This window comes from Phlebotomus papatasi, chromosome 1 (assembly GCF_024763615.1).
Source record: "Phlebotomus papatasi isolate M1 chromosome 1, Ppap_2.1, whole genome shotgun sequence".
In the NCBI taxonomy this organism is placed as follows: Eukaryota; Metazoa; Arthropoda; class Insecta; order Diptera; family Psychodidae; genus Phlebotomus; species Phlebotomus papatasi.
The window spans coordinates 52,599,792-52,622,141 of record NC_077222.1 but is presented as its reverse complement, the minus strand read 5'-3'; the positions used below and the strand labels follow the sequence as shown (position 1 = coordinate 52,622,141).

Sequence of the window (22,350 nt, the reverse complement as noted above, 5' to 3'; positions counted from 1 at the left end):
TAGTTCTCATTAATGAACGAACATCCTTGCAAAATATCAAATTTTCCAAAAGGATATTAGAAGTACCTTCCAGAGAGTTAAGATGCAAGTGCTGCAGAAGCTTAATCGATGAACAGTATCTTTTAAGATAAGTCGATGATGCAATTTATCTGCGCTATTGTACCGCCCTACCACCTAAGTAATTCAAAGTTCGTTGAGGGAATAGCACTATATCGGATTCCGTGCTCTGCGTCAGAAACAATTACCCAGTGAGTAATACATGAAAGTTGCACCATTTTGCAGGGGTTGAATTTCATGAGTTTCCCAAGATAAGCACTATAGTGGTAAAACGGGTCAGAAGCAAGTTTGATTAAAAATTTTAGAAACAAAATAATATAGTTGAATAATTTGGTGTTCACAGGATAATAAATTATGGAAGTTTATGCAGAGCATCAAATCTTACAATTTACTTGTGGATGGGAAGCGATGAAATGATGCAGTTCTATCAAATGCAAGAGGGATGCCAATAAATATTCTTGATGGGCAAACTTTATAGTGGCATAATCACTTGAATGCTTGATGCATAAATTAAAATACAGAACTTCCACTAATACTCTGGCATTTTATCACAATTTTGTGATGCTTCTCCAGTATCGTCTTGGCACCCTCCTTCTTGGTGTAACCACATTGAAAATGAAACTCGGAAGATACACGATTGATGTTGGTACTGGTGATATTAGTCTTCAAGTCCATAATATTCAACATGTGGTAAATTTTTCCAGCACATAGGCACTGTTATCTGCGTCTTAACGGCTCTGTTGAATCAAATTGACGCTTTTTACAAACAACTTCATTCATCGGGGAGACCTCCGTCTTGAAGGCAACCGCCTGTAGGCAGTCTTGCTCGAGATCTCATCGAGCTTAGCCATAGATCTTCGGACCTCCACTTTGAGCTATTGCTCTTTAGAAGAGGCCAACGAAAAAAAAATCAAGTCAATAAATATCAATTACTGTCTGGACGCGATTGTTGCAAAAAGAGGAACTTATTGTGGATTCCCATCCTTTTTGGTATCTTGAACCTATTATCCACACGATGTATAACACTTCACTACAGTGCTTCAATTAATTATATCCAATTGATTTTGCAAGGAACCTTCTGTTCCTCGTATGTGCAGGACAAATAGGTGAATAATGTGAGAATTATTGGGCAAGGATCAAATTGATGGTGTTTGTGTTGTAAGATAGGGACCTAAAATAGAAGGACATACGAACCTTTTGTTGATTCATCGGGTAATTAAAGTTGGAAATCATGGATCTTGGGGATGTGAATGCGAGTAATGATGTGCAAGACACTAAAATCAATGGTGACAAAGTCACCAATTCCAGTGGTTCAGCTAATGGATCAGCAGGAGTGGGTGGTGACCCAAAGAAAGGCAAAACGAAAGAGGATTTAATTGACGAAGCGGCAATGATGATCCTCAATGGAGAGGACTTCACACTTGAACCAACTACCACAAAGTAAGTATTATATTGGTTAGAGAAGAGATAGTGATAAGGTTGTTTTATCTTATAGGAACTGTGATTTTATTCATTGAAAATTTAGTTAACGAGCTAACTCTTGTAAAATACAATACCATTTTGCGAAAACTTTTTGGAATTGAAATTTGAAGGGATATTGAATTTTTAATTGATTTAAAACAGCCTGAGGCAGAGATACATAACAAATCAAAGTATGAGTAAAATTTAAAAAAAAAATATCGATTAGACTAGATTATAATGAAATTTGAAAAAGCAGACAGTTCGAAGAATTATGCAAAAATAAGCCAAATAAAAGTCCTAAAGAGGAAAAACTTAAACATTTTTGCTTTTATTAAATATAATATTATTGAATTATAAGATGAACTCCTAAAAGTTAAACCTAAGGTTTAGTCCACTTCCCGATGATCTTGAAATTCAAAATAGCAATCAATTTTATTGCTTTTTCAATATTTAATGGATTACTTGCTCATGATGTCCAAACTTATGTGATAATTTTCCAAAAGATCTTGATTGATAAGAAATTAGAGAAGATAAGCCATATGGCTAAGCCTTAAGTCTGAAACCTGAATTAGGAGTCTTAACTTTTTTACTATTTTTTCTTTAAAACTAAGACCCTGAGTCAGCAGATGCAACGTAGATGAAAAATACGTTTATTTTAACAGAGTCGTTCCATAAGTGCATGCACACTGCGTCGAATCATACAAACTATAAGAATAAATAATAATAATAAATAAGTATCCATAATTAAAGGTAAAAGCCTCATAATACAGTGTCCGTTTCGTTATTCGGATGATTGGGAGACAATATGACAGATGTCCGCTTCCCGGATATTTTTTTTCAATTTGTTCAACGTCTCGAAAATGTAATACAAGGTTTATTTTTTCTAGAATTACAATGAAAGTTTTAAAGAAGCTTAAAAAGACATAATTAGAGAATTCTATGCCATTATACTTCAATTTATTAAACAAAACCTTCACAGGATAATTCATTTTCATTGCTGAACACACATGCACACCTGACCTCAAAATGATTTTAAATGTAACCGTCGACAACTCGTCTGGATTATGGCGATCCGGATTAGAGACCGGGCACTGTATACCAAAATCAGAAGATAATTGACGCATTGTATTATGAAACGACATCATGAACACAGAAAAATTAAAACAAATCTGTTCGAAATTTCGTAATGTGAGAAACTGTAAGAAGTTTTAACTGAATATAGGAAATCTTTAATTTTAAAACTAAACATTTTACTTAAACCTTAAAGCTTTAAATTTTTACAGTAGTTTTTGAAATCAAGTGTATATTTTCCGATAAATAATCTTCATTGCAAAGTGTCATTATTTTAAAATTTTAAAATTGAAATATGCTAAATTTGTCTTTAATTTTAAAACTCCAAACGAGTATATCTTTCAAACTTATACAAAGCTTTTAATACTGAAAATTTGGATGTAATTTTCGAATGTAGGAGAAATTTACAGAAGTTATTGATTTTTTGCTCTTAGTAATAAATCTTTAGTTTTGAACTTAATATTTACCTTAACCTTTTAAGGGCGAGTGGGACACCGGTGTCCCAAAAACAAAATATTTTTTCTTACTATTTAAATAACAAAATAACTTCTATAGACAAGAAAATTATTCTTGTTTTTGGGACACCGGTATTTCACTCGTCCTTAAAGTGTTAAACCTTTCGACTTCCTTTAAATATCTCGTAATTCGGGAGATATTTTGTTTCTAAGCCACTACGTAGGGGAAAGCGCGCTACCTTCGGACGATTTATGCTTCGCACAAATATTTTTTTCAATGTGTTAGAAATAAATTTGGTTCATTATAATATTATATTTTAATAGCTAATAAAATGCATCAAATTTTCAGAAAAGAGGTATGGGTGAAATCCATAAGGAACATAGAGAAAGCTATAGGTCCGAAGCTTGAGTCGTCTGAAGGTAGCACGCTTTCCCCTACTGCATTTGCTCGTATGAGTTAAATAAAAGTTCTAAAACACAAAATTTGAATTAGTTTGTTTTCCAAACGGTTCATACGTTGTCGCACCGTTTTGAACATCGTCTATAGGGCTTAATATCTGTCTTAAAATTGTCGCTAACTTCTTGAAGTTATATAAAAAAGTCAAAAATACTACAGTAGAGTCTCCGAAATTCGAACGCTCGGGGGGTATTTTTGACATTTCTCACCTCCCAAATTCGAACGATTTTTTCAAAACCAACGAAATTTATGTGAGAGATTAAATTGTACTTTGAATCAAATTCCCGTACTTTCTCGCAAGCCTTAGTGGTAAAATACTTCTTTTTCATTTTACACGACCATAATGTATGTAAACATTCAGGAAGAAGCACATAAATAAGATTTTCATTCACCAAGAATACGAACTTTCTAACATAACCTCACAATTGACGTTTTGAATCCAAACGGCGTTCGAATTTGAGAGATTCAGATTTGAGAGACTCTACTGTAGTTCAAAACCGTTTTTCATAAAAAAAATATGAAATTACTATTGAGATGGGTAATAACCCAGCGAGCACAGTTGGCTGAAATAGCCAGCGTTTTCCGCATATTTTAGCTGAGTCGATTAGCAAAAATATGCTAACCGGTCAGCAGTTTTCGAACAAAAAGTGCTAACCAAATATATGGAAATATCAATGTCTCGCGGGTGTCGTTTAAAGTTAGCAGCAGTTTAGCTGAAAATACATATGTTTTGATTTGAATTGAAATCGGTTAGTTTTGGTGCACGCTGGAATGTTATAAAAATTTAATTTTAGCATTTTTGCAGCCAGTCGGTTGTGGCGGCAGGAAATTGCTGTCAGAGATGTGTTAAATACCCTCTAAGTATGAGTTCAATTGTATATGACTGTGAGATCGAAAAATTACAATAGCTGTGATTATGAAAGAAACAACCATCCAATCTATCCTTTTTCTGACCCATTTCCTCAGTAAATACCATACTCTGAATAGGTGCAATGGAAATTGATTTTCCATTTTTCACACTTCCATTCGGTCGTTTTTTGCAAATATCCTATATAGAATCCCTGTCTGTTCTTCGAATTCCACAGAGAAATTTTAATTAAGAAAACTACCATCGACGGTCGTAAATATTTGATCTCTCCATGCAGTTGGAAATTTTGTCTCCAGCTCCGTGGAAGACTATTGATTTTTCCTTCTTATTCACGACAAAATGCTGGGGTATTGTCTGGTTTGGGGTGACAAAAGCACAAAGTTTAAACCTCATTTAAATATCTTTTTCAATGTGACATCTCGTGGTACAAATTCTTCCAGGCAACGACACTGGATAAATTTATGGAATTGCAGAGAAATTTGGCAAAACTTTATCCCAGTGTATTTCTGGCGAAGTTACCTCAAGTTTCTGGGCAACATTCCGCGATATAAATATTTTAGCTACATACTATTTATCTTTCACCCCGATTCTGGGGTGATAAACGGGAACCAAACTGTACGTAGTAAAAGACAGAGTGCGATAGTTACAAACCTGTCAGCAATAGATCAATTTGCCAAACAAAGAGAAATTCTTCCTGTACATTCTACGGAGTTGAATTCACTTTTCCCGTGGAATCCCAGACGTTTCGAAAGAATAAATTAAAAGGGGACGATATCTGTTTTTTTTTTTTCTGGGAGAAAAGTCGTGAATTTCCCACTCGTATTTTATTGCACGTGTGTGTATTCCTGTCTGCAGAGAGTGATAAGTGGTTCGTCTGAAACTTTTATGTTGTTACATCCAAAAAAATGTTGACGCCAGAGACGGGCGGGTATTTGATTAGGGCACAAGTTGGTGATGTTTCAATTCACAGGAGATGCAAATAAGGAAATTGTATGTATTTTATATGTATGTGGTCTACAACCCCTGAGAAGATCACAGATTGTATGATATGCCTGAAGGATACACCATGCGCCCCCATAGATAACATTTTATTTTTTTATCAGACCCATTTTGTATTTACAGAAGTGTCACAGGGATATATTGTCATGGGAGAATTCTTATTTGTATGTTGTTACTGTTTGACACGAAAGTGCAACAAGATAGGATGATAGTAGAGGATTTTTTGTGAAGCTTGCAATTTCTCATTCACTTTTCGGTGTTTCACTATAGAATTGGCAATATCTTTGACGGTATTTCAAACAAGAGTATACAAAGGATTTTTAAACATTAAAACTTTTATAGAAAATTTTGTTATAGAATTTTAATATTTATTTATAATATTTGGAAATAAGAAAAGAATTTTTTTAAAATGGAACTTTAACTCTCGAGGACTTTAAGTATATTATTTTTATTTTTTTTTTAAATTAAAGAATAAAAATATGGCTAACAAAAGAGGGGATCTTACGAGTTTGCTAATTTACAAACTTTAAGTATGGTAAAGTTTTCAGGTTTCGCAAACACTCTGGCTTTGAATGTATCAGATTTTTTCTGCATTCCTTTAATCTTTAATGAATCTGACTTATCTGTAGCATAATATTTTAATAGCTAGTAATTAAGCGATACATTTTCTGAAAAAGTGAGTCAGATTCATTAAAGAAATATGGAAAAATTCAGTGTTTGAAGCCTGAGTGTGTGCGAAGCCTGAAAGCCTTCCCCTATTGCTTTTTTTAATATAATTTTTCTTAAGTGTTTATTCTTGAATAATAATATTTAGAAGCAAATATTCTACTTAACGATTTTAATTATCTCAGTTAAAAAATTAAAAAAATAAATTTTATTTGAAGTAATCAATATAGTACTTTACACCTAATTGAAAGCTTTAAAATTAGGAAGAATTACGTTTGATTTCATGAAGGAAATAAGAGTTTTTTTGTCTCCACTGTGGTAGGACAGAATAATGAAAGGGAAGTTTCAATTTTTACATGAGCTATTTGCAAGGATATTTGTCTTTTTCTAATTTGAAAGAAAAGGGACAAAACCTAAAATAAAGGTACTAAAGCGGTACAAAAGCCCCATGTTCCAAAAAAATTAATTTCGCAGCGTTACTCTTTTGAGTTGTGCAATTGATTTTATAAAATAACATCATTTTTATAAAAAGTTTATATAAAAGATGTCTAATTGTGGCCAATTTCTGAGCCATTGCAGTTATCTATCGAAGTAACAGAATTGTAACCAGTAGTTTTATCATTACAGTAGACTCTCGCTAATTCGGCTCTTTTAACCCTTAAGGACGAGAGGGTCAAAAATAGAGGGCCAGAAAAAAATCACTTTTTCTGACTTTTTTTAAAGTAAAATGCAACTTTATAAGGTCGTAAGAAAAATTTAATTTTTGGGTCACCGGTGACCCAATCGTCCTTAAAGATCGGACTACTTTTAATTCGGGCAGCAGTTAAATTTGAAAAAAAAAATCAAGCAAATATGCTCAAATTTGTCATAAGTTTGTCTTAGTTAAGATGTTATTTTGCATTATTAGGAGATTTTTTATGAAATTTACCGTAAATATGAGAAGGTAAACTGAATATGAGTATGCAGAAGAACAAAAAAATTGTTGTATTTCAAACAATTTCATGCCCGAATTTTTCTCTAATTCGGTTGACATTTCGGTCCCAAATGCCCGAATTTGAGAGAGGCTTCTTTATAATAATGTATTTTGCAGGTTTTGACATTTTTGTGTTAAGTTCTGAAAGTATGAGAGGGGCAGTTTCGTGCTGGTTCATACGACAGTTTTCTGTGGACAGTAATTAACTATTTTAATTATTAAAAATTTCAAAATGTTCATTGAAAAGGTTTTGCTAGCAGTTGTAAACGTGTAAGTTAGAAATTTCCAAAAAGAAAATGTCTTTGATTTTTATGAGTGCTTTCAAATCGCCAATTTTAATGAAATAATAATTTTTCTGAATATTTTTTACAAGCCATTTTGCATAATAGTATTATGAAGATTCATGATTTTAAAATATTAAAAAAAACTGCTATAATATAAAAGACAAAATATAAAGCGATATAATAATTTTTCAATATTCAGATATAGTTTGACACTGCAAAAAATATTGTATTCACAGAATAAATTATTAGAAATTGAGAAATTAATTAGGAATTGTGACAATACCTTAAGCTTTCGGACTAATAAAATTTATTATTAAATTTCCCTAATGGAGTTCTTGTTTGATTACATTTTTGTTTGTTTAAGTTTAAAGTCTTAGAAAATAAAAAAAATATTTATGTAAATTTGTTCTAGTATTCAAGTTTTAAAAAATGCAAATGTGGGACTTTCACACATAGGGGAAAGTGCTTCGTACCATCCTAAACTTCATAATGACTAAATTTTTCCTATATTTCTCAATAAATGTGACTTATCGCACTCATATTTTAAAAACTATGGGAATGTTCCCAGTTTTTTTTTAAATATATTGTGGAGATTTATTCAGAAACATAGGAAAAATTTAGCCATTTCAAAGCTTGAGATATTACGAAGCAAAAGAATCTCCTGCTGTTACGCAAGTGAAATAATTTTTCTCACAAAATACCAATGAAATTAAAGGATATTGTTCTAATTTTTATTAACCTTAACACTTTAAGGACGAGAAGGTCAAAAGTCGGGGGTCGGAAAAATCACCTTTTCTGACTTTTTAGAGCAAAAGATACCTTTAGACGACCGTGGGAATAATTTCATTTTTGGGTCACCGGTGACCCAATTGTCCTTAGGGCTAATCTGAATTGTTAACTTAAGGAGTTTTCAGACTTGAGGTTGAGCCAAGTTTCCTAAGGCTTCAAAACCGTGAATGAAAACCAATTTTATTCGTTTTTCCGAATCGGGCAGACGATTTGCACATAATGATTCAATTGGGGATCTCGGTGACACAATAGGCAAGAGCGTTGGCACTTGGGCGCATGAAATCTCTGACTCAACTCTCACAGTTGTGAGTTCGAGTCCCGCCCGGTTCAAAGATCTGAAAGTCTGATTTAGACAATTTTCACATGCAACAATAACGTAATATAATGCACCGCCTTCGCCCAACAACTCCGGGAGCATTGAAGAAGCATTCACATCACGGGAAGGCGCTCCTGTACGGTCTACAATGGACTTAGCAGATTCTTCCATTACGAGAATTTACATTGTAAAAATGATTACCTTCTATATCTCGATACGATTAATAAAAATAATAATTCAATTTTGAGTTAATTTTTTTCTAAAAAATCTTGATAAGAAATTAGAGCTGTTAAGCCATATGACCAAGTCTGCAGTCAGTACTACAGTATTTGAGCAATTTACAATTTAGGGGTGAAACTATCTCACCCCCTAGATAACCAATATTTAGAAACAGCTTATCAGAAAGCGTTTTATTTTGCGAATAGAATTTTTGTGTAAAAAATAATACATTTGAGATATGAGCAAAATCTTTCAATATATTTTCCATATTTTATGTTAAAGGAGAATGGACTTATGGAAACGCTCTGTGAGTGTGTTTACAGCTTTTTAAAGAATGCTTATTGTTTAAAAATGATTTACTTACCTGCAGACTAATCCAAGATTAATATGGTGCTTTTCCAATCCGGTTCGGGGCACCTGATGGATTATCTCAAAAACAATATTTTTATTTGGTACTGATTCACTCTTTTCTTAAGTTAACAATCGTCACAAATCTTTATTGAACTTGAATTCAGACTTTTTAACGAACTTGTCTTTTTTCTGATGTTTCAGAGCTAACTGTATTTTAATTTGATTTAATATTTTTCTGTGACTACTTTTTACAACCTAAGCTTTTATTTAAAAATTATCACTAAAATGCGACAAGCAATAACAGAAAAATGGTTGCAATTTTAATTTCATATTATTGATTGGTTTACAAACTCCGTTTGTCCTTTTCCAAGAATTTATTATGACTTTAGAGAAGTTAAACCTTGGTGGTTAAAGTTGAGACTGATGAAAGCCATTCACTTCTGAATGAAATTAATATGATTGACTTTTCCGTAATTTAATACTACTGCTATAGAGGTAAGATCCTGAGTTTTTTTTTCAATTATATGATTTCCAAAGAAAACACAGTTAGTGTTATACTTCAAATAAAATAAACTACTTTTATATTTTGTGTTCTGTAATTAATCTTCACATCGTCTTTAACACGTTTCACTGAAATTGCAGACGTAATAACACTTTTCTACTTGAAATGTTTCAAGGAGATACTCTCAACATCGATGAAATTGCAATAAACTGCTTATAAGAGATAGAAAATTCAATTAACGTTCATGAACTATTAGTTGGTGAGATGGTGTCCTGGGTGATCTTTGTTGCAATTTTGTCTTTTAATCTAAATTACTTCTCTCACTTACAGTATTATATGTTATTAATGGGAAACTCTAAACAAAAGCTGAATAAGTAAAGTTAACTTTATGTCATACACTTAAAACATTGAGCTAGACCCCTGCGTACCAAAAGGCTACGTTACAATGGATAGAAGAGTTGAAATAATGCAATAAATTTCTTGTGGTCCATCAGGAAGGAGTGAGTATATGAGAAAGTTATCCTTTTGAGATCAAATGAGAGTTTACTGGTATTCGACCTGCTCATTTATCTTCATAGTAGTAGAAAGTTTCATAATAAACAATATGAGGTGGGGCAATATTTCAACCTCATCTGTCAGTTCAAATCTACATCAAACTTGAAAAGCTCTTCATCTTCGTTCAAATTGGTCTTTTGAAAGCAAACTATATATGCACTCATCCACATTTCTTCCACATCTCAAATCTCAACTCTACAGAGTTTATATATAGTGTAAAGTTCCACACGTTCTATGCACTTAATTCGCCATCAGTTGGAGAAAATCATTCACGTATACAACATAATAATTAGACGAGGAGCTCTTTTATACACCTCTCTGATTTATATGTATTAGCTCCTTTTGATGCACAACCCTTAAAAGAGTATTTAGAGCACTACAGCATGAGTGTAAAAGGTGAGTGAGACCAACAGTGGAATAATCTCTTTTTTCCCATACTTTATGTGCTGTGTAAACAAAATGCGAAGGATTTGAGAAGATCGTGCCTGTAGTACATCTCTCATGTGATGCATTTTATGATGGGTGGCGTAGAAAAGAAATCTGTGAATGGATGAGACAAAAGCCCGCTGAAAAGTCTCCATTCATCAGATTTTATGAATAAAAATCTCATCACAGACGGAAATCAATAAGAAGTGGGGGGTAGGAACGAGAGAAGGGGTCATATATATTTTTAAATTAAAAATATCGGTTTTAGAATGCGATGGTGTCATTGAGAGGCCACAGATACTGTATGTGAGACAATATCTTCAGAATGGTGATATTCTTGGGTGTTAGTCCTTCTATAAATGCTTCCAGGCATGAGTAGAATTTGATTTATATTGGACTAAAGTTGACTGAAGTTTTGGCAAATTGAACAAGTATCCTTTAACATACTATAAACTCTGTCTATTATATAATTTAATAAATCTTTAGTATGAAGAGAAAGGATTATTTTATGTACGGGAAGTGCTCATAATTTTGGACAGTTTCTAAATTTGGACACTTTGAGGGTAAAATTGAACATTAAAAATAAATTGATTAAAATTATGGATTTTTATTCCAATATTTGATGTATAATGAATTCTATCTAAATATTTGTTCTTTTTGGAAGATTTTGACACTAAATACGTTAAATTTTGAATATGATTTGAGATAAAATTGCTTTGTTGAAAATTCAGTGTGAGCAATTGCTTACGAGAAATATGACAGAACTTCGTGTTTACTTCAGTCTTATTTAGCTGTGGTGAAGTACTAACAATTTTTACTCGATATTTTTAAATGATGTTATTAAATATTCATTTAATATTGTGTTGATTTATGTTAATAGTGATATGTTCATTCGACATAATGTGCGATTTGCCTTGTGAATCACGTATCTTCTGTGATAAATGGGCAATTTTCGAAGAGATTCACCAGTGAAGTGATATTTCTTATTTTGGAAAGGTGTTCTTTTTTCGAAATTTCGAGAAGTTTTAGCTTTTGTGATGACTTGGGTGTATAAATGCATGGGGAAACAAAGCAGCATCATGTCTACGAACGAAATGTAGTGAGAAAAGCTTTAAAAGACTCCCAGGAAGGCCAAGAAACGCGCGAATCCGCGCGTACTTGGAGTACCGAAGTCAACTTCAATAAATAATACGGAAAGTTTCAGGGCTTCTTGTGACATTCAACGGTTCCGTTACATAAACAGGAAGAGGACTTGATAAGATTGGTACTCGAAATGGAGAACAATGGGCATCCTATTGAGTCGGATTAGCTGTCCAAAATTACGACCAAAGTGTCCAAATTTACAACCAAACTGTCTAATATCAGAGTCAAATTCACCTCTACATATCAATTAATTTTTAAACGAATTAAGACTAATTTTAGTAAAAACAATGCCGATGAACAGCTTGCCAAGTTTCTACATAACCCTTCTGCAAAGAGAGTAACAAAAAAATCAATTAGTTTTGAAAATATCGCCCTTCAAACTTGGAACATTGATCCTTATAAGCACCCTGTCCAAAGTAATGAGCACTTCCCCTATGTGGACTAAAATAAAAAGTAGGGGAAAGTGCCCATGCTTCGTACGATCATAAGCTTCGCAATGGCTAAATTTTTTTATTATTTTAAAAACTTTGGGAAAGTTACCAATTTCACTGCTCGAACTCAAAGATAATTGTCCGTTTTTTCAACTTGTGAGCGTCCTGGAGCTTAAAGGGTAAAAGATAACAATTTCCGGTCTTCGATAACCCCCTTCGATGACCCCCATATTTTTTAGTTTTTTCTCAAAATTGACCCAAGCTTTTTCAATGATTTTCGGATATGTTTTAGAGGTATTCCAGACGAACAATTCGCCCCGTCATACCTATGACCGGATAATTAGCCATTTTGAATTATTGATGGTCAAAAATAAACCACTTTGGTGGGCCCATTTTTCAACCAGTTTGGTTAAATTTGAATCTTTGGACAGGTATTGAAATTTCTAACCAGAATGCATCGGTCGCAAGCGGTAATCAATCGGTTAAGTACCCGTAAATGACCAATCTTTTTTAAATATTCTCTTTCTGTCTACAAACTTCTTACCCATGTGTAGAGGCGAAACGGTAAGAGGTACGAACTTCGGATCTTCGAAGGACCCCCTATAAGTCGACACAAGGAACATTTGGTTTTTCTCGAAAACGGCCCCTAAGATTTCTTTTATTTTTGTCTATTTGTTTGGAGATGACCCAGGTGAACATTTTGTCCAAACATACCTATGACCTAAAAAATCGCTATCTTAATTTTTCAAAAAGTTAATATTTAACTGATCTTGAAATCAGTTAAATATCCGTGAATGACTTACATTTCTCGTGTTTGCATTTTTGTTCGTCCGTATGCTTGTAACTCATGCCAGAACATTCTAAATGATTATTTCTTTACCAATTTTCCTTTTGAAATGCTTTTGTGATTTATGAAGCAATTTAATCTCTAGTAGATCAGTAAGGACCAAAAGATCATGAGAAAAATTAATTCACGGAGAGCTCTATCTCGTGAGTTCGAGCATTCCGCACAGCTGGGACACTTTGCCATCTCTTTTAAAATATATTGCGGAGTCACATTTATTGAGAAATCGTAAGAGTAGCTTTCGAAATAAATCGAAAAACATGGTATGTCTGGAAATAATGCTTTTTTAGGGGGTCACTAAGGATTGGAGGCTAATATCTCTTACCGATTAAGCTCTAGGTCGATGCCAAGTTGAGAAAAGCTGATTGTGTAACAACTGCTCTGTCTTTGCGTTCGAGCAGTCAAAAGGATTGATGGCATTTATCGTTAAAATTTAAATGATATTTTTCTCAAATAAGCTTCAGGGATTATTGTAACGTCAGAGCAGGGGCGCCCACTTTACCGGTTTTATTCAAACGGAATTTAGTCACATTACATCGTATTTTTTCGCTTATTGTTCGGGACAAATTGCGAAAATTTAACCCAAAAAAACATTAATTACGCGTAATAATTAATCCAGAATTTATTACACCATGTAAATTATTAATATTTTTATTTATTTATATTTTTTTGAAAAATGCGACTGAAGAATGTACTGGGACTCAATAGTTGAAATATAAATGCTTGTGGTGTTAATAAATTACAAATATGATTTTAAAGCTAAAATAACCGAAAAAGCTTTTTTAAATTTAAACAAAATATTTGTCATATAAAACAACTCTGTTGAATGAGTTTTAAGCGAGAGTTTTCTCATACTTTAATTTTGTAAGAGAGTGCTAGTCCGAGTTTATTTTCTTAGTGGCTTTCTTGATAAGTAAACCAAATAGGCAACAATTCTTATATAATATTAAATTTTAAAACACAATACTAATTTCAATACTTATTTAATCTGATATTTTTATGTACCTAATTATTTTAATTTTCTTTATTACCTATTCTTTTTTCACATCACATTTTCTTTAGTAAATTTGGAAGAGGATGTGTGATATTGAAATATTCATACGTTCGAAACAGAACAAAACGCAGACTGTTAGCTCCAAAAATATACAATACATACAAACGAGGACTTATCGCTCGAAAACGTCTAAAAAAAAACTTGCGAAATAGGACAAAATGGGAATTGTTAGTCCGAAAATGTCCAGAGTACTTGCAAGATAGGACAAAACGAGGTCTTTCAGTCTGAAAATGTCTATAATACTGGCGATATAGGACAAAACGGGGAATGTTAGCTCGAAAATGTCTAGAACTGAATGTTTGAAAGCGTCCAGAATACTTGCAAAATAGGGCACAATGGAAACTGAAAAACCGAAAGTTTCAAAACGTCCAGAATACGTGCCAAATAGGATAAACCGGAGACTATTACTTCGAAAACGTCCAGAATTCAATTCAAATAAATTTGAAGTTAATTTTATACCTAAAGATACAATGATGTTTCTGTTTAAGGCTACACAAAACTCTTAAGTTTTGATTTTGTTTAGTTTTGTGTAAATTATGATTTACAAAAGTTCAATTACATTTCTTTTAAAATTTTATTGTATATTTTTCAGAATTTCTTTTTAATTCATAGAAGGCTATTGTAAATAGTTTTTGAGTTAGGAATACTTGCTAAATAAGAAAAAATGAGGACTTTTAGTACGAGAACGTGCAGAATGCTTTCGAAATAGAACAAAATGAAGACTATTAGTCCGAAAACATCCAGACTATTTGCTAAATAGGACAAAACGGGGACTGCATTGCCGAAAACGTTCAGAATATACTTGCTAAATAGGACAAAACGAGAACTTTTAATCCAAAAACGACCAGAATGCTTACGAAATAGGACAAAACGGAGACTATTAGTTCGAAAACGTCTAGAATGCTTGCTAAATAGGACAAAACGAAAATTTTCAGTAAGAAAACGTCCAGAATGCTTGAGAAATAGAACAAAACAGAGACTCTTAGTTCGGAAACGTCCAGAGTGCTTGCTAAATAGGACAAAACGAGGATTTTCAGTCAGAAAACGTACAGAATCTTGCGAGATGATACAAATTAGCACGAAAAAAACTTATTTTAGGACAGATTGTCCTTCTAGTCAGCGTCGGTGTTTGGAATAAAAGTATCATCCATCGTCAACCCATATTTCTCTATTAGCTCGAAAACGTCTAAAAGACTTGCGAGATAAGACAAAATGGGAATTGTTAGTTCGAAAACGTCCCGAATATATTTGCAAAATAGGACAACACGGGAACTCTGAGTCTGGAAGGGTCAAAATTCTTGACAGAAAGGATGAAACGAGAACTGTTGTTCTGAAAATGTCCAGAATACTAGTGAAATGAGACAAAATAGGGACTTTTAGTTCAGAATACTTGCGAAATTAGACAAAACTTAGATAGTTAATCCATAAATAGTCTCCGTTTCATCTTATATTGCGTTATTCTAGAAGTTCACCAGTGTATATTCTAGAAGTTTAGCAGCTGATAATTCATATCTTGCCTTCTCTCGTTCGTATTCCAGGCGTTTAATAAATAAATGTAATAATTATGAAATAAAAGTCACCGTTTTATGTAATATGTCGAGGGTATTGTGAACTAAGAATTCTTGTACTGTCCTATCTCGAAAGTATTCTGGAATTTAGCGGACTGATAGTCTTTATTTTATTTTATCTTCCAAGTATTCACAGTAATGGCCAAATTTCAGAATCCAGCGAGCACAGTTAGATGAATAATGCAGTGCTTTCGGCATATTTTTGCTGAGTAGATTAGCAAAAATATGCTGACTGGTTAGTAATTCTCGAATAAAGTTCTTACCAAATATATGAAAATTCCAACAGTCTCGCGAGCATCGTCAGCTGAATTGAAAACGGTTAGCATTTGGTGCTCGCTGGGAAATTGGATATTTATTACACTTTTAGTGAAATTTGAAAGGGTCACAATTGTGTATAAGATCTGCACTACTGTAGCATAAAATGGTTAATATTATGTACAAAACCTTCACGTCTCTAGTATAAAACATTATAAATTATGGATAAAACCCGCACAGCGTGACCCAAAACGGAGACGTTTTGTCCCATCTTACAAGTATTCTAGAAGTTTTCGAACTAAAAGTCCACATTTGTTCTATCTCGCAAGGATTCTGGACGTTTTCAGACGTACAGTACAGTCCCCGTTTTGTCCTATCTTACAAGTCTTAGATGTTTTCGAGGTGACTGTCCATGTTTTGTCCTCTTACGCAAGTATATTCTGGACGTTTTCGGTCTTACTGTCCCCGTTTTATCATATTTCATAAGCATATTCTGAATGTTTTCGGATTTATCATCCCCGTTTTGTTTCATATCGCAAGTATTCTGGACGTTTTTGTCTTACAGTCCCCGTTTTGCCCTATTTCGCAAGTTTTTTTTTATGTTTTCGAGCTAACAATCCTCGTTTTGTCCTATTTCGCAAGTCTTTTAGACGTTTTCGAGCTAAAAGTCCCCGTTTTGTACCATCTCGCAAGTACTCTGGACGTTTTCGAACTGAAAGCCCTCGTTTTTGTCCTACTTAGCAAATATTCTGGCAATTTTCGAACTAATAGTCTCAGTTTTGTTCTATTTTGCAAGCATTCTGGACATTTTCGGTCTTACAGTTTCCATTGTGTCGCATCTCACAAGTATTCTCAACGTAAATTCTGGACAAAAGAAATTTACAAACAAATATGAATCGAGTGTTGAAATACATAATATGTATTCAATTTTTGAAATTCATTAAATAAAATTAACATTTACTCTTTATAATCTTAACGAAAGTTTTACGGACGTACAATTCACGAAATAAACTAATATTATTTATTGGACTTTATAAGGTGGAGGAAATATTGGTGTCCCTCCGTCGTGATATCCGTGGTACTGTCAGTTAGTTATGATGACGGGCGCCTCGAGTGGGTCAGTGGATAGAGCAGTGGCTCTGTGACTGCGAGGTCGTGGGTTCGGAGCTGAGCGGCAGCAGAAAAAAGATTTCTCATGCCATATCGGCTTCGAATTCGTCCAGTGAATGAATGAATAGTAATGTCAATGGTGCATATTGGCAAAAAAAGTGAACCGCCTAAAAACAATAGAGGCTGGTACGAAAACGAGTTTCGACATGAAAGTGGTACTTCAGTCGATACAAGTATTCGCTGTCACTGATCCCAAACACACACCGAGAAGGTATGCTGTGATATAGTAACGGCACTGATTGTCCACACAGAGCTGCGATATAGAGCGACTACCCATATCGGGGGATAAGATAGAATAGGAGTGGGGAAGCATAAGGGGCCCAATTAGTGGCCTGGATGCATCGGAATATCCGAAATGGAGAACTGACCCCTGGCAAGATCTTAGTTATGATGACCTTTTACTCTGCTGCAAGTTGCAATATTTACATTTACACTGCTAGAGTCGCACTGTAAAAACTCAACTTAAAAGTCTGGAAAAAAATCATACGTAGATTAATAAGTCCTTTTATGCCAACATAACGAACTTTTTATTTTGATTTTTTTAGTATTCTCAGACATGTTAAAGAATTTTGTTTATTTAAAATAGAAATAATTATAATCCCAGGCAATAAATATAGTATCACGGCACTTATTTTTGACAATTGGCGGTTAATATTATTTAATATTTTAATTATTCACTATATTAATTGGGTTATACTCCTTTTAACAAATTTTTACATAACTTTCTCTAAAAATAATTGCAAAATGTTTAACGCTCAAAAATAAGGAAACCATTAACGACTTGAAGGCGAAGAACAATTTGGAACAATTTAGAAGATCAATTTTGGAACAATTGAGGAGCTCAGAGCAAAAAAAAAACGCTATTTTAATAGGGAAATGCATACGACTTAGAGTTTTTTTTTGCTCCGAGCGCCTCAATTCAATCTCAATATAATGCGACGATATAAATGGACGACACAAAGACTTTAATTTTTCCCATATTTTTGTCCGTTAATCAATCCAACAGTGTAATTCCCGTAATTTCCGTGCAAATTCTCAACAAAAATAAAGTAAATGTTATTAAAAAGAATTCTAAATCAATTAACATAGTTACTAAATTGAATTATTAAATGATATTAATCAATACTTGCCAAAAATAAATACCCTGACACAATAATTATTGTCTGATATTCCCGCTTAAGAATACAAAATTATGACAGTTTTGGGAATAGTAAGAGTTAAGTATCAAAAATTGCGTTTTTGTACTTAGTAATGCACGTATACATTTTTTGGAGACTTTGTTTTTGTTAAGTTTTTTCATATATTTTAGGTGGAATTATAAATATTTCCACTACTGTACAATCCTTTAGCCTTTAGCGACTCAGAACGGTTGCAAAATAAAATTTTCGAAATTATGTTTTTTTTTACATATTTTACACCAGCCATATAATATTTTTATACCGCGTAAAAAATAACCATATTGCAATAATTCTTCCAGAAGAAGAGTGACAAAAAGTGCAATGGAAAATTTATGAAATTATGAAAAGAAAAGCTATTCCATCGACATTCTTTCCGTCAGACCACCTCAGAAAGCCCATTCTCGAAGGGGCTCATTGATTGGAATAGCATGGAATGACAGAAATATGTTTTTTCGATGGCACCTTCCATATGTTTACATTTATTTTTATTTTGTGAGGTTACGGATGATACCGGATGACCCCATGAAATATTTTACATGACAAAACCAACACGAAAGTACACGAAGATCGACTCGAAGTCAGGAATTTGATCACCCATTCTTTTTGTCAAATTTGACACAGAATGAAAACGTCAGGGCGCCCCTGCGTCAGAGTAACAGATATGCTTTCCGGTTATTTCTGGCAACTAAGCGATAAGTAAAGGGTGCATGTTAGAGCCTTTTGTACGATAGATATAAAATTTTGTTACTTATTGGGTTTATAGTTTTGAGATTTTTGTCTACACTGAGAAAAAAGAGGGTGCGATTAACTTTTTTTTCCTCATAACTTTAACACTTTTTAGGTGTAAAAATATATCAACATTTTCTAATGTTAATTTTACACCTTTTTAAGGGTAAAATTATGATTTTGGATCAATACTGCAGGGTAAAATTAACATTTACGGAATGTTATTTTAACTTTTACGGATTTCTCTCAGTGTACTATTCAATCCCCACAAGTCAATATGAATTTCACAGAACCGAAACATTTAGGTGTACATAAAAATCTCAATTTAGAGAACCTCAAAAACATTCTATCCCGGTCTTTTTCATCAATTGCAGATGAATCAGTTATGTGAACTGTTAAGCATAGTAGAGAAACTTCTGGCTAGGAGACAACGAAATTGAAAAGTTCAACATTGGGATTGGAGTCTTTTTTTTTTTAGAAAAAAAAAACCAAATTGAGATTTACTTGTGTGATTGAATATTTTTTGCTGCACCTCTATACTTATTTTTTTCTCTGACCATCTAAGTCTCTTTTATTTGGTTGAGTACTTCAGAACTTACTAATTCCTCATCCGTCAAGAGAATGCCACATCCGCGGATTGATTCGATTTCTTCGCACCGCGCCTTGTCTCCGTCCATTTAGCACCATCTCGCTAAATAGATGCTTTTAATATGTTCACCGATTTTTATTTTATTCTCCATACCTATATGCATAATATTCTTTTTCATCACCTTTTTATTACACATATTGAATTTTTTCATCTTCTCACTTGAATGCGGTATAAATATGGAAGGCACTTTTCAAAACTAAAACTTCATGTTTGCCGTACTCATCGTCATTTTCACTCCATCTCTTTCTCCTGTTGGTTTAAAATGTTTTCTCTGAAGGAGCGCATATTTGCTTTTTCCTTGTACACGATCATAAGCAGAAAATGCCTCAGCATTCCGCCTTAATATTTAGTTGGAGAGATTTACAGTGATTTTGCACAGAAAACATCAAATACAATTTGTAGATATAGGATGAAGATGTAGCTTATGGCCATATTAAGTATACAACATTTGTCTGCAGTTTTAGTATTTTCGTGGTCAGTCAGGGCATCTTCGGCATCTTCGAAAATATCTCTTTCAATATATTCACGACCATATCTTGGGGCATTATTTTATTTAAACCCTTTGAAAATAAAATTTTTATGACCAAGAAAAATTGACAAGTAGTAGCCATTTATAACAATCATCTAAAATTAACATTCGGTTTTCCTCAGATCCTTTTGAACATCATTAATTTTGATAAATACTTTTATAATAAAGTATTCACTCAAACAAAATATTTTAATTCAATAACGTTCACTGATTGGTCAAAGTTTTAAATCATGAAAAGCTCTATAGAATCACAGAACGCAATGAAAGATAAATATGTATAGAAATTATTAATATTTAAGTGAATGTATATAAGATTTGAGTTCTATTAGTTCAATAAGTAAAGTTAAGGTTTGATTAAGTTCATTCCTGTGAAGATCATTTTATCAATAATTTTGACTTTTGGTACTAATCGTCATTGATTTGAAGCATTTCAAGAATCGCTCAAATCAGGAAAATATTTTCTTTAGAACTCTTAGAAGGTACGACATATTTATATAGAGAAACTGTTCCGGATTTCGGATTTATTTCATATGTAAGCTCCAAAGTCCTAAGCTTGAAATACAATCTATATTATTACAAATTGAGAGTTCGTTACTTTCTTTTCAAGAGTCTTATTTGGAAATTTTTAACAAGTAATTTCTCTAAAATCAAAAAGATACTTTGCGCATCATTTACTGTTTACTGGTTCACAACCGACTCGAACCGATTTATAAATCATTCAGAGCATTACCCAAATGCTTTAGGCTTGAATATCGTATAAAAAGTTGTTATCGGTTCATTACATGTTCATAACCGATTGAAATTGGCTCAAGCTTGTCAGGAATTCCAAGACCTTTTCAACGAACCAAACATGATACCACTCGGTTGAGAAATATGCTCTCTAGAAACGTTTGAATCTTTGACCTTGAAATACCGTTATTAGGAATAATTCAACGGTATTTTTATATAAGGACAAAATGACCGTTTGGGTAATCTCTAAACCGTATCAAAAAATGAGTCTTGTACAACAACGGGTTTTCAACTTATTTTGGGCAAGTTTGAATACGTTGAAAATGTCTCTAAAGTCTTAAGAAAATCTGAACTGGTTCCAATCGCTTACATGCAGGTAGTAAATCTAGTAAATCGATCATGAACTGGTAAAATAATCATTGGCAGGAGAAGAATTGTTATTTTAACGATCTTTTGCGTGATTTATAAATAAGATGAATTCGGTTATGAACCGGGAAGCCTTTAAAGGGATTACATTGGTTACGCAGACAAAAAAATAGCATTTTTCCTCAGAATAATAAAAAATAAAATTCTAACTCTTAATCACACAACGGTACAACATTTTATCTATATTTTCTGAAATTTTCGTTTAAAAATTTCAAAAATTGAGGCATTAGGTTCTGTTTTATGCAGAAAATATTTACTTGATTGATTATTTAATAATACTTTGTCTGATACCATTTATCCCATTTACACTGGTAAGAATAAATGGATCAAATTGATCCAAATTTGATCCTTTGTAAAGAATGGATCAAGTTTTAAACTTTGAATGCACTTTTATCATAATAGAACATGTTAATTTGGGTTTGCGGAATCTTTGTTTTTTTTTTATTTTGTTTTTTTTTTTACATTTTTGTTTTTCCCAGTTTGTCTTTGGAATCTTTGTCATCGATAATCTTTGTTTTTTGGAAACTTTGTCTTTGGAAATCTTATCTTTCATATATTTTAAACAAGTATATTTTATTAAATAAAATAATGAAATTACAACAGTGTTTTGGGAAGTTTTTTGGTTTCGTCATTTGGCACAAATGGAAATTTTCTGTGTTTTGGGAAGTTTTTAGTTTCGTCATTTGGGGTAAAGGGAAATTTTCTGTGTTTCGGGAAGTTTTTTATTTCATTCTTTGGAGAAAAGGGAAATTTTCTGTGTTTTGGAAAGTTTTTAGTTTCATTATTTGGCGCAAAGGGAAATTTTATGTGTTTCGAGAAGTTTTTTGTTTCGTTTTTTAGGGCAAAGGGAAGTTTTCTGTGTTTTGGGAAGTTTTTAGTTTCATTATTTGGCGCAAAGGGAAATAGTCTGTGTTTCGGTAGGTTTTTTGTTTCGTCCTTTGGGGCAAAGGAACATTTTCTGTATGACAGACAAAATTTCCAATACTTGTACAAAGTGTATGAAAAACAAGATTTCCAAACACAAAGTTTCCAAAAAATAAAAATTACTGAATACAAAGATTCCAAAGACAAACTGGGAAAAACAAAATGGAAGAAACAAAGATTCCCGATCCCGTTAATTTGATCCATCCTTTACAAAAGAATCAAATTTGGATTAATTTGATCCTTTTATTTTTACCAGTGTGTAGGTTCAACTAGAA

At 32.9% G+C, this 22,350-nt stretch overlaps 1 protein-coding gene across 1 annotated transcript in view; it reads left to right on the top strand.

The window, feature by feature from the left end:
* Positions 1-883: 883 nt before the first annotated feature.
* Positions 884-22,350, top strand: part of LOC129806139 (transcription factor Sox-10) — a 48,581-nt gene continuing 27,114 nt past the window's right edge. Inside the window, exon 1 of the mRNA XM_055854519.1 lies at positions 884-1,497. Coding sequence (XP_055710494.1) covers positions 1,289-1,497 — 209 coding nt within the window. The 5' untranslated portion in view covers positions 884-1,288. The remainder of the gene's footprint in view (positions 1,498-22,350) is intronic.